The following is a 13,570-nucleotide window of genomic DNA, read 5'->3' on the forward strand; positions in this document are numbered from 1 at the left end:
ATAAACCTTTCTTGCCCCATAGATTTCAAACACACTAGCTGGACATTAAGCGCTACCACGTGGAAGGAGCGTTTAATGTACAACAATACTGATTTTAGGACCACATATTATCTTAATACTATTGTTTATTGTTATATATTTTTAAGAAGTAGTTTATTTTTTTTTCCTTTTACAATGTCAAGTAACTGCATTAATGTAATTCCAAGATACATTTTATTTTAAAAAAAAGAAATATAGAAAATACAAAAAAAAAATCAACCATGTAAATAAAATTAGGTAGCATACTTGTGAAAATGTATATAAAGAATATACCATATTGTAATCTGTTGTTATTAAGGTAAATCATAAAATCTAACCAAATAATAAAATTGTGGTTCCTCTTCTTAAATTTCATTAACTTTTTTTCCTAATGTGGCAATTGAATAGGCTTTATTAATCCACAACTCAGTTGTTATATTATCTAACGTTTTCCAATGTTGCACAATTATTGCTGTTTACCTGAAGTTTCTGCATCCACACCATTTTCATCTGCCACCTTGAGAAAAATCTGAAAGACAAAAGCGATGTATGCTGCTTTATGCTAAGCTACCTTGCAGGATCTGCCTTCAAGGCTCTATAGCAGAGATCCCCAACCCGTGCCATGGAGAAATATTTTTCCACAGACCAGAGGGGGTATGGTTTTGAATACTGCCTGCATCGCAAGGATGGAGTTTTGCTTGTTTGTGAGGCCTGCTTGCTGGCATGCTGTGGACCGGTGCTGGTCCATGGACCGGGGGCTGGGGACCCCTGCTCTATAGTATGCTTCTGAATAAGCTGCATAAGTCATTTCAAGTGGTGAAGGTACTGGAGTAGCAATCAGCAGGCTATGAGTTCTAGTCCCGTTTCAAGCACGAAAGCTGGCAGAACTATTGTCACTCATTCTCAGCCTAACTCACCTCACATGGTGATTGTTACTGGGGAAATTGGAGGTGGGAGCATAATTTATACCAGTGTGTTTCTCAACCTTGGCAATTTTAAGACATGTGGAGTTTAATTCCCAGAATTCCTCAGCCAGCATGTTGAAGTTGAAGTCCATACAGACATCCAATCCAGGGTTGAGAAATACTGATTTACACCATCTTGATTTGTACAAAATAAAGTTAGGATATAAATCTAATTATAATAAATAACACCAATCAAACCTTTATTATTATTTATAATAAATAAATAATGCCAGTTAAAGCAAGCAGATTCCAACTTGATAAAATCAAGAAAATTGAATGATGAAAGGCCACTCATATTAACACTTCAGCCAGGAATCAAATGCTTTATGTTTAAGCATGATTAATGCTCTTTTGTTTCCACAAACTCTTTTTTCCCCCTGATGCTATCCTTTTAGATTTCTGTCTGAAATAAAGTCTGACAATTATTGCGGCTGTTTTAGAAGACTTTAAAAATATTTTTTCATACCAAAAAGTATATTAACAACTTTGGTAGGAGTAAAAGCGTAGTAAAACAGAAATTTTAAGAAATATTTCCCCCGGTCTTTCTTATTAAGGGTCTCTCCCTACACTGCGTTGATATTTTCCCCCCTAGAGTTAACAGTCCAACTCTATCCTGCTTCGATGCCTCCACTACAATTACAATCCTAACAGGTTTACACACTTTGAAGCAGCCTTTGGACTGTGATGAAATAAACTAGAGAAAACTACGTAAACACTTGTGCAGCTTAAGCTGATTTAACCTGTTTCCCTCGTGAATGGAGAAGGGTTTGGAGGCAATGTCCTGATGACATAGCAGTGAAAAGGGGATGCAGGAGAAGGCTTGTGGTATGGGTAATTAAGCACATGTAAGAAAAGACCCAAAGATATGGATCTCATGGAAGAGAAAAAAAGCCAAGATGAGCTACTCTCAAGTGGCAGAGGATTTCTTAGAAAAAGGATTCCTGATTTAATCCATGACATTTCCAGGTAGGGCTAGGTCACGTTTAAGGTTACAGTGACCTAGTTTTTTTCTTTTCTTTTTTTTATAGATATTTTATTAAGTTTTTATAGTTACAATCTTTAGTGCTCAATAAACAATGTGTCGTCTGGATCCACATATTTGACATGAATAGTAATACAACTTCCATTCCTACTCCATTTTACTAGCCATTTGTAAACATTATCCCATGTTTGAAAATATTTTGCATCTTCTTTCCCTTTCATTTTCAATGTAAGCCTATCCATTTCTGCACAGTCCAAAATGTGTTCTCAGTGATTATGTGATCTAGTTTTTTCAAAGATCCCCACAGAGAGGTTAGGAGAGGACAGCCCTTTCCCCAAAGAATGCTGGAAGGAACGATTAGTTTTTTGCCCACCACACAGATGGCAGTTCTGATTAGGCCTGTACCGCCATGCATGGATGCCCTGATAAGCGTAAGTCAAATCCAGAGGCAGAACTGTAGAGAACTGCTCTTAGCAGAGCTCACAGTAACATCAGTGGAGACGAAGTTTATGTGCAGTTCCTCAGAGACACCTGAACATTCCCTGACCTCAGTTCATAGCATTGGAGAATTAGATCCATGAACAGCCCCCAAATTCTGAGTTTTTAATTTCTTATTATTACTATTTATTTATTACTATTGCTATTTTTACCCACCAGAAAAGCCACCACTTTTACAGAGTTTTGTAACCATGCGATTCGTTTTATGAGAATGGGTACGTTTTGGAAGCACACCTCGCTGCCAAGTGTAAAAAGGCTATTATTGGACCAGGGTACCTGAAGAGCTGTCTCTTCCCAATTACATTGCGCCCATCCCATCTGGTTAAGCAGGGAGGAGGACATGCTGCGTATCCCATTGGTCAAAGAATTTTGACTGGCGGGATCCAGGAGGAAGGCTTTCTCTGCTGTTGCTTTTGCCCTTTGGAACATCTGACCTTCAGAGTTGAGGCGAACCTCCACTCAGTTGGTTCTCTGGAAAGGCGTTAAGACCTGGCTTTGGGGTGTGTTGCAACCCTGGGGATGGCTGGTGGATTGAGGGCACTGCCTCCGCCTTATTAACTTTTTAGCTGTCTGAATTTTTTTAATTCTGGTTTTCACTTTTAACTGGTAAATTTTCACTTTGTTCTTAACTTGTTTTTTTGTTTTTTGTTTTAATCTGAGCCGTTCCTCGTATTGATTTATTACGCTGTTCTAAATCATCCTTAGGGGAGATTGGCAGTGTAGGAATTTAATGATAAAAAAAATAAGTAATAAAATAAATCTCAGCCGCAGCTCGCTGGGAGCAAACCAAGCTGTGGATGATTTCAGAACTGCTGCTGTCCTCTGCGTGGTTCAACGTACCTCTTCCAAGGTAGTCTCAGAAATGCCATAGCTGGAAATCCCCAGGTCAGAGAGGCGGTCATCAATCTCATGAAACAGCTCCACAAAAGCTCCTTCTCGGGCAGCTTCATAGGGCAAGACATAACTTAACTCGTGGCCAATGTCCTCCACCAGTCTTGCTTCTGGGACGTGCTTCATAATCAGATTAGAAATTGCAGATACATCTAGAAAAATGCAAGGAGTCATCAAATTCTGCTCCTGCCGCTGTTGCTTTATGCTGTGCCAACTAAATGTAATCTTTTCATAATCAGATATTGCTAACGATCAAAGTGCTTATCTCCAGGAGTTGAACCAATATAAGATAACCACTTCTTATCCATTGCACAGTAGAACTGAATTCACAATAGAAAATTAGACACAGGCTGTGATTTCCATGAACAGAAGGGCTTCGTCTGTCCATGGAAGGATTCTCATGTAACAGAGGAAGCCCACCTGGGCCATGAGGATAGGGGGAGCTACCTATGTCCTTTCCAGATTTATTCCAGGGGGCAAGGCCCTCTTTAGAAGAGCAGGTGTTATGGGATGTAGGAGGAGAGAAGAAACCCACTACTACATTAACCAACAGCAAAAGCCCATCAAGGAGAGGCAACTTGACAGAAGTAAAGTTTGATTGCTAACACTCCTTGCTTAGATTAATAGTCTATCAATACTGCAGACATTGGTCTATTTTTTTAAATGTCAAGAAAATTAATATCAAAATCCTATCAAAATACTACACTGTGGATTAAGAACTCCTCTTCTAGCCAAACAAAGTGCAGAAGAAGTTCAGTTCGCAAGAAACCACCTTACCTATTGTTGGAGTGTCACTTTCGTGGTCGCTCCCAAGGCCTGCATCAGAACTACTCTGAGAAACACTGTCATCCTAGTTACAGAAGAAAAGGTAATCAGAAGATCTTTAGATCAAGAGGAAATACATTTTAAGGAACACTGCAACTCTTAACACAAAAGCAAGCAAGGCAGGCATTGAACTCAAATCAATTAGAAATCAGAACATTGCTACTTCTTAACGCTGTTGTGCTCCTGAACATTTTGTATGATTACAGACCCCAAGAAAGAAGTTATTACACTTGAGAAGCCCCATCTATTTAGATTGTTTTAAGCCGTACTGGCAACAGTTCCTACCTTTTTCAGATAAGATATTGTGCTGCTGCTGTTTCTACAGGAGCTGAGTGAAGAATCTACATCCTTCTTGACTAAGGTCAGGTAGTATCCTGTGCCCAGCTGGTTCTTCAGGAATAATGAAGAGCCAACGCAACAAAGTTTGCCATTAGATATGATGGCAATTCGGTCTCCAAGGATGTCTGCCTCATCCATGTGGTGGGTGGAGAGAATGATAGTGCGACCTACCATTCAAAAGAAACACACCTGTGTTAGGGAAGCTTAGTGATCATGCGATTTCTGTTTTCCTTACATGGGCAAACAATAGCTCGGAGACGGCAAATGAACACCGGGGAAACAGGAACAAATTGACTTTCCCACACAGCTATGGGAGTCCCAAGCTTATCCGAAGAGCCTTGCAGATGCCAAAGCAAGAAGACACAGAAGATGGAAGATCTGCCATTCTAGCTGGCTGAAATCTGATGCTAACTTTATGATTGCCCCTTAGTTAAAGCACAGAAATTTGTTAGGTTCCTTCTCCTATGCACAATTTTACAAATAACTGAAGGGTCAACTGGAGGACCACAGCCTATTCAAACACCACCTCATGAGGAACATCCATAACTCAGTGGAAGAGAACACATGTCGCATTGCAGAAAGTCCCACTTTCAATTCTTAGCATCTCTAGTTTAAAAGATTATACAGATTGTTGGGCTGGGAGACACCTTAACTTGAAACATCAGAAAAGTAATAGTGATCGGTTGCTGTGAACAAAACGTTAGCAAGACTAAAAAGCTTTCATCTGGAAGATCTTGGAGAGCCAGCTTAGACTTAGCTTAAGCCATCTTCTGCCCAATCTTCCTCAGCACAGACAAATCTTTTGGCAAGCATACTTTGAGAGTTCAACTCAAATGTGGAATATTATAATGAAAACAGTGATCTTCTTATTGCATGCAATTATATGTTTCATTCTTGCACACAAAAGAAGGCAAACAAAAACACACAACATAGAATTAAATTGTATGCAATTTAAATTGTAAATTGTAAATCAGATCACCGTCTGAGCAAGCTTAATACTGTATATACATTAGCTGGCAATTGGTTTCTGGGGTTTTAGATAGGACTCTTTCCTAGCGCAAAGTGGAGGTTATAGAAATTGAAATAGGAACCTTCTTCGTGTAAGGTAGGTACTCTGTCACTAACCCTCTGCTCTTTTCTATCTTAAAAATTGTGCTTCCGGCAATCATCACCCAATATAAGCGTGCAAAGTTTCACTGACCCACAAGACAAAGGAATACCTTGTCGATATTTCAAGAGCAACTCCCAGATCCCTCTTCGGGAATATGGATCCACTCCAGCTGTTGGCTCGTCAAGAATGACAACTTTAGAACCACCTACAAAGGCCAGAGCTATCGAAAGCTTTCTCTGCATGCCACCTAGGAGACAAGTTTGGACAGATTTAGGCTCTCTGGGGATATTTTGTTTTTTAATGCTTTCAAATTCTTAGAATGATTGTTTTATATAGGGGTTGTTTCATCTGATTGTCGTACGCCACTTTTCATGAGATGGGCGGCCATGGAAATTTGATTAACAAATAAGTATGAAGAACCACCATCATGCACTTATGTGAATATATCCCAATGGGAAGCAAGCGGGCAGGCATGTTGTCACTAAAATAATCTTTCCCAATTAAATATCCTTCAGATGAGCTACATAACCATTAATTATTATGCAATTTGAGGAAGGACACATCCATGCCTTTAGGAGACAAATGAAAAGAAATATAATTCCAGAGTGACACCATTGGATTTTTCTTATCATTCTATAGCAAAGATTTCTTAAATATGGATGGGCCATCTTGAAATGAGAGCTTGGTTTTCTTTTCCTTTTATTCCCTAAATTCCTCAAGGAAGATCCTGTAAATCCCAATTTTTTTCTGACCATCCAGGAGGAATCTTCATGTTTGCTGCTCAACTGAGACCACCCTCCACATTTTTTTCTTCCCATTTTCTTCTCCATCTACCACCCACAATAAATAGAATGTTATGTACAAAGAATGTTGTTCTCAAGAGTTTAGAAAGTCTCCTTGTAGCTTACAAAAGAAGAGCAATGATTTATCAGCCCAAAGAGCTCTCAACATCTTATCATTCTACAGGTATGCAGTTAAGATAAGCAACACTAAATAACTGAATAATAGCAATTTACCAGAAAGTTGGTTTGTCTTAGATTTGAGTTTGTGAGGCAAGCCAACATCTATAGCCATTTGTTCCATTTCCTTTTTCACCAACTTTTTCGGCAGCCCCTTCAGGCGTGCATAAAACCAAATGTGTTCTTCCACTGTCAGCCTAGGGAAAAGGGAGAAAAGGACGAGAAACAAGACATTATATATGTGTTATTTGGTTATTTTAATCTAATTTAAAATTGAGACTATGCCTAGCATAGGTTATTTTCCCATTTATAGTTTTGATACCCAGCCATAGATGACATGATATAAAATCTGATGACTAGATGTTTTAGAACACCCTGTAAGTCACTAGTGGGGGAAATTACCAAAGACCATCTATACATAGATCAAAGAAGGTTTCTTACAGCTTATCAGACCGTTTATTATCTATCCTAATATTTCCTAATCAATCCTCTCTCAGACAGATGCTTTTCTTCCTTGACTGCAGCTTCTAGAAGACCAATCAACTTGGGTACCGTATGAATATCCTGATGGAGATAACGGAGAATTAGGAGGGTATGGTTGTTTTATTTATTTATTATATTTTTATCCTGCCTTTATTACTTCAAAAGTAATGTAAGGCGGTGAATATACTGTACATAATACTCCTTCCTCTTCCTATTTTCCACACAACAGCACATTTGTGAGGTACTTTGAGCTGAGAGCGAGTGAATGACTTGCCCAAAATCACCCAGCTGGCTTTCATGTCCAAGGTAGAATTAGAACAGTCTCCTCTCCTCAACTTCCCTCCCCTCCCCTGCTCCCCTCTTTAAGCCACATGCTTGTGGACACAATCCAAATATGTATAGGAAACATGCCTGAAGGGTTTTGGGAGAAAAAGCAATTTTAAGAAAACTGTATCATGTGGGATGAAAGCTCACAACTTCTGAACATCTGGGGGAGTCAGAGCATCTGAAGAAAGTTGCCAACAATCTCATTTAGTTACACAGTCAGCAAATGAAAACAAAAGGGCTCTATCTATAAATGAGTTCTTGCACAAAACTCTCTTTGCCAAGGGAGAAAAGCATTATTCTTCCCCTTCACTTACTATGCTTCAGTGGGCAGTAAATCTATTTAGAGGGAGCAAATGGGGCTGACAGAATCCAAAAAACCAAATTATGGCTAACCAATGCATTAATCTTGCCTGCTAATATTCCCTCCAAGCAGATACATCTAATCATCCATAGACTGCAATAGCAGATAATTGTGTAATATACAACATGAATCATGGTTGGAGGATTGTTCCTCTCACAATAAACCAGGGTTTGAAGCCACTGCTTAGCCTTGCTCTTTATCTTCTGGTTTCTTCTAAGAGTTCCAAGCACTATTTACAGAAAACAATAAAGGTACTACCGATGAAACTACCCATGATTTATTGGCTGGACCCAGTTCCAGGAACAGTCAATAAGAATAACCAGAACATGCATTAGAAATCCATCACTTGAAATGAATCTTATGTTGTATTGCATCACAGCAGCAAGAATACTGATTGCTCAGAATTGGAAAAAAAAGACACTACCAACTATGGATGATTGGAGACAGAAAGTCTCACATTTTGCAGAAATGGCTAAAATATCCGCATACCTGAAGGATCATTCACAGGAGACATTTATCCTGGTATGGAGAAGATGGATAGACTATANGAAGTAGGGAGTGGAAGGAGGAAGGTGGAGTGGTTGAGAGTATAGTGGGAGGAAGTGGTATGTGAAAGAGGGGGAAGCGGGGAGGGGACAGCCGGGATCACCCGTAAAGTATCTTTTCTTTTGTGTACTGATGTTTTGTATTTATATGCATCAAGTTTATGTTTATATTTTGTTTTATTTGAAAATATTAAAAATTCTTTTACAAAAAAAAAAAAAAAAGAAATCCATCACTTGATTTACTGTGTCACAACACAGTACACAACTGTTCTGTTTGGGGGAAAAATGTGATTTTGGTAAGTTTTCTATTTAGTGCCGTTCCTACAGTACCTAAATATTCCATCATGTTTTTCTGAAGCAGCTCAAGAACTTGAGGACATTTTTGGAGCAAAGCAATACATCCTACAGAACATGAACTTGGTGGACTAGCCAACATTAACACAGATGCTGAGTCAACCTTGAAAGCCTGACAGGATCGAATTCCAGACCGTGAGCAGATTTAGCCTGCAATACTGCAATCCAATCCCTGAGCTACCAGACATATGGGCAAATGTATACCTATCTCCCCAACACCAGCACCACCATCTCCCTATGTATTTTCCTAACATTGAAATAAATGAGTAGATATACAAGGGAACTGTAATTGGTAATGTGACTCACTCATCAAACAAGACATTGTGTTGAGGACAAACACCCAGATTCTTCCGGATAGTGTTGAGTTCAGAACGGATATCTTTCCCCAAGATAAAGGCCGTGCCTGAGGTCGGGGGGAATAAGCCAGTCAAAATGGACCTAAACACAATAGAAAAGAAGTTAGTTTCCAAAATGACAAGAGTCAACTATGAATCAAGATGCCATTTCTTCCTCTTTAACAAAATTGCCTCTTACATTGTGGTAGTTTTTCCTGCTCCATTGTGCCCTAAGAAGGAGGTAATTTGCCCTTCATAAAAATTCAGTGTAAGACCATCTATAGCCAGCTTCTTGCCATCACGGTAAACCTTCACCAAGTTCTTAATGGAGACCCCAAGAGGAAGATGGCTTGGCTCTTCTTCCATGCAAACTATAAAAAGGGAAAGGAAATCCAACTAAGCAAGTAATCAGATTTTTATCTCCGTTGTGTGCAGTCTTCTTGAACAATAACGTAGGTAGCGAAAATAATGGAGATCATAGGGCACATTGGGATATGATGTAGATGTAGCCACTTTCTGAATCCCAGGGAATATGATTGTTGGAAATCTAACTGATCCCAGGTACCGGTAGAAGTCCCAGGTAGAACTATGAAATGTCAGAAGATTTCCATCAAAAAAAAAGGCTGTGGTGAGAATTATCTGACCTAAGTTTGATCAAATATGCTGCTTCTTCTAAACAGGCCCTGGTTAGGTCTGTTTGGGCGTCAACGCTACAGCTTAAAATCCAATCATGCTTTTGCAGGATGAGCCTATGTTCCATTTGACCCAACCTTTCCGAATTATAAGAAATCCCAACATTACTCCTTAACTACCCCTTTTCTGAGAAGAATTCTCTGTGTCTCATATTGTGACCACATCACTAATGAATAGGTGCTAAAAAGATCAACTGTGAATGAATGCCAAATGTGGCTTGTTGGCCATATCTTATGTATGCCTGAAGACCGGCATCCAAAAATTGCACTATGTTGGATACCTCCTGAAGGAAAGAGGAAACAATATCGGCCTTGGAAAACCTGGCACCGAACATTTAAGATAGATCTTAAGATTATTATTAATGTCCCTTGGAATGCTGCCAAAGATGCTGAAAATGTTTGAAACCGGTGGAAGTCACTTGCTGCCCAATGTGTTCTGTCCAGGACTAATAATGATGGTGATGACCCCTCTTCCTTATTATAACGGGCATCTAAGATTGCAAATGAGTCACTTACTTTCTGATGATCCTGCAGCATGAGAAGGGAGCCACTGTCCTCCAGCTTCCTCACCAAACCAATAGGATTTCATAAAGGGGAAGTACCAAGGTCTGGGAATGCCATATTGACCTAAACAGAATGCAAAGTAGTTTTCATGAAACAAAAGAATCAGTCACAGCATTTGAGACAGGAAAAAGTGCTTTTCAAATGGCTGAACTAGGCTTGTTTTGTACTCTGTCAAAGAAGTTCTAGCTGCATCTGCTATTTGATTGAGCGTCACATACAGATAGTCCTCGACTTACAACAGTTCATTTAGTGACCGTTCAGAGTTACAATGGCACTGAAACAAGTGGCCATTTTTCACACTTACAACTTTTGTAACATCTCCATGATCGTGTGATCAAAATTCAGATGCTTGGCAACTGGTTCATACTTATGACCGTTGCTGTTTCCCAAGGTCATGTGATCACCTTTTGCAACCTTTTGACAAGCAAAATAAATGGGGAAGCCAGACTCACTTAACAACCATGTTATTAACTTATCAACTGCAGTGATTCACTTAACAACTGTGGCATTAAAGGTCGTAAAAGGGGGCAAAACTCACTAAACAAGTGTCTCACTTAACAACAGAAATTTTGGGCTCAATTGTGGTCGTAAGTCAAGGACTATCTGTATATGATTTAACCCTAAGTATTAAAACTAATTGAAACAAATTCTAGGTTCTTCCATTTGTGAATCACATATACAAATGCATTCTTTTAACTGGCACACACATTTGTTTTGATTGCCTTCTAAAATTTCTACTTGTAGCCCTGTAGTTCAATTTATCTCAACCTTATTTCCATTTATTAAAATGCAGATTGGATGATATAGTGGGATTCTTTGTATCTCTGCAATAAAATCAATTTAGAAAGACTCTGAATGCTTGGAATTAACTTTTCTAGAAATATATTCAGCGGGCAACATTGAAAGCAGTATATAAGGCTGATGTGCATGTATCCTCCAAAAACGATTTTCTCCACTGAGCTGAATTAACTGTTAACTCTTACAATTTGAGAAATCTGCTTGCACGTTTAGAGCTTCTAGTTTTTGCACATTCAACTCTGAGTAACTTAATCACACAATTAAGGGTTTATACATAGGAAAGCAGACTTTCCATATCTAGGAATTGTTCCTGTCTGGTGTTCCCCACAGTACTTGAGACCTTTGGAACCATTTCTGCAGCTGCAGCCTAGATTTTTGCTGCTTCTCCAGAGGAAATGTTATGAAGTCAGAATTGCCGTTGTTTATTCTAAAGTTGCAGAATGGGCACTTCTCATTATGGGAATTCTCTTCTGATCATGCCTCCTGGTTCCTTAGATCAACCCTCCCATCCATACTTCCACTAAGATTTGAGATGCTTTTGTTTCTTGCCTCTGATTTTCTGCTTTCTCCCCTGCAGAGGAGCAGCTGTGCTCCTTATCCTCCACAGGACAGTGGCTTTCACTGGGAGAAGAAGCAGGAGGAGGAGGAGGAGGAGGAGGAGGAGGAGGAGGTGTGGCTTTCACTGGGAGAAGAAGCAGGAGGAGGAGGAGGAGGAGGAGGAGGAGGAGAAGGAGAAGGAGAAGGAGAAGGAGAAGGAGAAGGAGAAGGAGAAGGAGAAGAAACGGGATTCCTCACCTGGAAAAACAGACTCAATGTACCAAGTCATAATGCCATACAACAAGCTATCCAGCACCATCATGAACACAGATAAAGTCAAGTTGAAACTGTCTTGTTCCACAGGGCTTTCAAAGAAATTGTCCCACTGCAACCCAATACCCTGTTCTTCAAACAGGGAAACATACTCGCAGCCAAATCCAAAGGCAACAGGAGAAAGTAGGCTCTGTGAAGAAAGACCGCCAATTAGTACTCTTATTACTTTCACTATTTATGTTTTTTAATGTGAGGAAAGCCAATGGGTCAGATTAAACCAGCCACTCTTACATACACTAAGTAAAAGTGACCCAAAGTAAAAAATGCAGACTGATACTTCAACCACTGCCCATGGTTGATTTAAAGCAGGGGTAGGCAACCTTGGCTCTTTTATGATTCGTGGACTTCAACTCCCAGAATTCCCCACGAGTCATAAAAGAGCCAAGGTTGCCTACCCCTGATTTAAAGTATATATGCCCAATGGGAATAATCATTCAACAGAAACGTGACTCTGTGTATCTTTGCCCCAATCATGTCCCTTTGCTCCTGAGGATGATGGGAAGGTTTCACAGTAAAATGTTTTCCATGCAAAGGGTAGTAAATATTATGACTACCATTACGGGTCCGAGATCAGCAAAATAGATTAAAGTGCATTGGAAAGCCATATAATTTGGTGGATCTGAAAGCTTTACTAAGAGTTGAAATGTAATTTAGATTTTGTTACACATTAGTCATAGATTTAAGGAGCCAGTGTAAAAAAATACTCAGAAAAAAAAATCTCTTCAATTACAGCCCTCCCAACTTTCCAGATGTACATGGATAAAATTTTCCATCCGAGTTGCAGAGATGGAGATCATTGTTCTAGGCATCTTAGAAATATACCAAACTCTGGGAAATCTCTTTTGCTTAACCCACAGCAACAACAAAAAGTCTGCCTGCTTATTGCCAATACTCACTGCAAATATTCTGAGAGAGAAACCGATATAATTCTGCCAGGCTTCACATAAGGGGTAAGGCAAATAGAGAGTAAAATAGATAATTCCTCCACAAGCAGCTGCTATGTTGGCTCTGGAGAAGAAGGTGCTGATGAGGAAGCACTGTGAGATGGTTACGACACCAAAGAGAGACAGGAAGATGAAAATCACGCTGGGATCACTGTAGGGCAGCAAGTTTCCTTTCTGGATAAAAAAAGAAGAGAAAGAGAAATAAGTTTGTGTTGCACCAAACACTGTACCATTAAAAAAGGACAACTACTACAAATGACTGCAGAGTTTTGTCAAGTATACTTTCAGCATCCAAGTTCAGTTTCCCCCCCAGGTAAGAGGTGAAAAAGAGTATAGTGACCTTACACCATCCATATTTTTCTACAGACCAGCGAGATGTTTACACCGATCTGTTACTGGCTATCTTTTTTATTGTCATTTTCCAAGAATTCAAAGAAATATTTTTGTGGCATCAAACTTTGTGAAGCATGTTTGAGCAAGGGCTGGGATCCCACACTACACTGAGCCATAATATGATCTGTTTGGTTCTGACTTGCCATGATGTGTGAAATATGTGAATTCACTAATGTAGGGGTATCAAACTCAACTTCATTGAGGGCCGCGTCAGCATTGCGGTTGCCCTCAGGGGGCCGGGTGGGTGTGGTCAGGGTGGGTGCGGCCTACTGGGTGGGTGTGGATGGAGTGGGTGTGGCCTACTGGGTGGGTGTGG

General features: G+C 39.7%; 1 protein-coding gene across 1 annotated transcript in view; it reads right to left on the reverse strand.

Annotated features, from left to right (window-relative positions):
* Window positions 1-13,570, reverse strand: part of ABCA1 (ATP binding cassette subfamily A member 1) — a 109,548-nt gene that overhangs the window by 49,446 nt on the left and 46,532 nt on the right. The window contains exons 16-26 of the mRNA XM_015814658.2: window positions 12,814-13,035; window positions 11,843-12,047; window positions 10,202-10,312; window positions 9,193-9,364; window positions 8,965-9,096; window positions 6,646-6,785; window positions 5,739-5,876; window positions 4,465-4,685; window positions 4,132-4,204; window positions 3,304-3,506; window positions 499-547 (exon numbers count right to left, since the gene is read on the reverse strand). Coding sequence (XP_015670144.1) covers window positions 499-547; window positions 3,304-3,506; window positions 4,132-4,204; window positions 4,465-4,685; window positions 5,739-5,876; window positions 6,646-6,785; window positions 8,965-9,096; window positions 9,193-9,364; window positions 10,202-10,312; window positions 11,843-12,047; window positions 12,814-13,035 — 1,666 coding nt within the window. The remainder of the gene's footprint in view (window positions 1-498; window positions 548-3,303; window positions 3,507-4,131; window positions 4,205-4,464; window positions 4,686-5,738; window positions 5,877-6,645; window positions 6,786-8,964; window positions 9,097-9,192; window positions 9,365-10,201; window positions 10,313-11,842; window positions 12,048-12,813; window positions 13,036-13,570) is intronic.

Source organism: Protobothrops mucrosquamatus, unplaced genomic scaffold (assembly GCF_001527695.2).
Source record: "Protobothrops mucrosquamatus isolate PMUCROS unplaced genomic scaffold, P.Mucros_1.0 scaffold270, whole genome shotgun sequence".
Lineage (NCBI taxonomy): Eukaryota > Metazoa > Chordata > Lepidosauria > Squamata > Viperidae > Protobothrops > Protobothrops mucrosquamatus.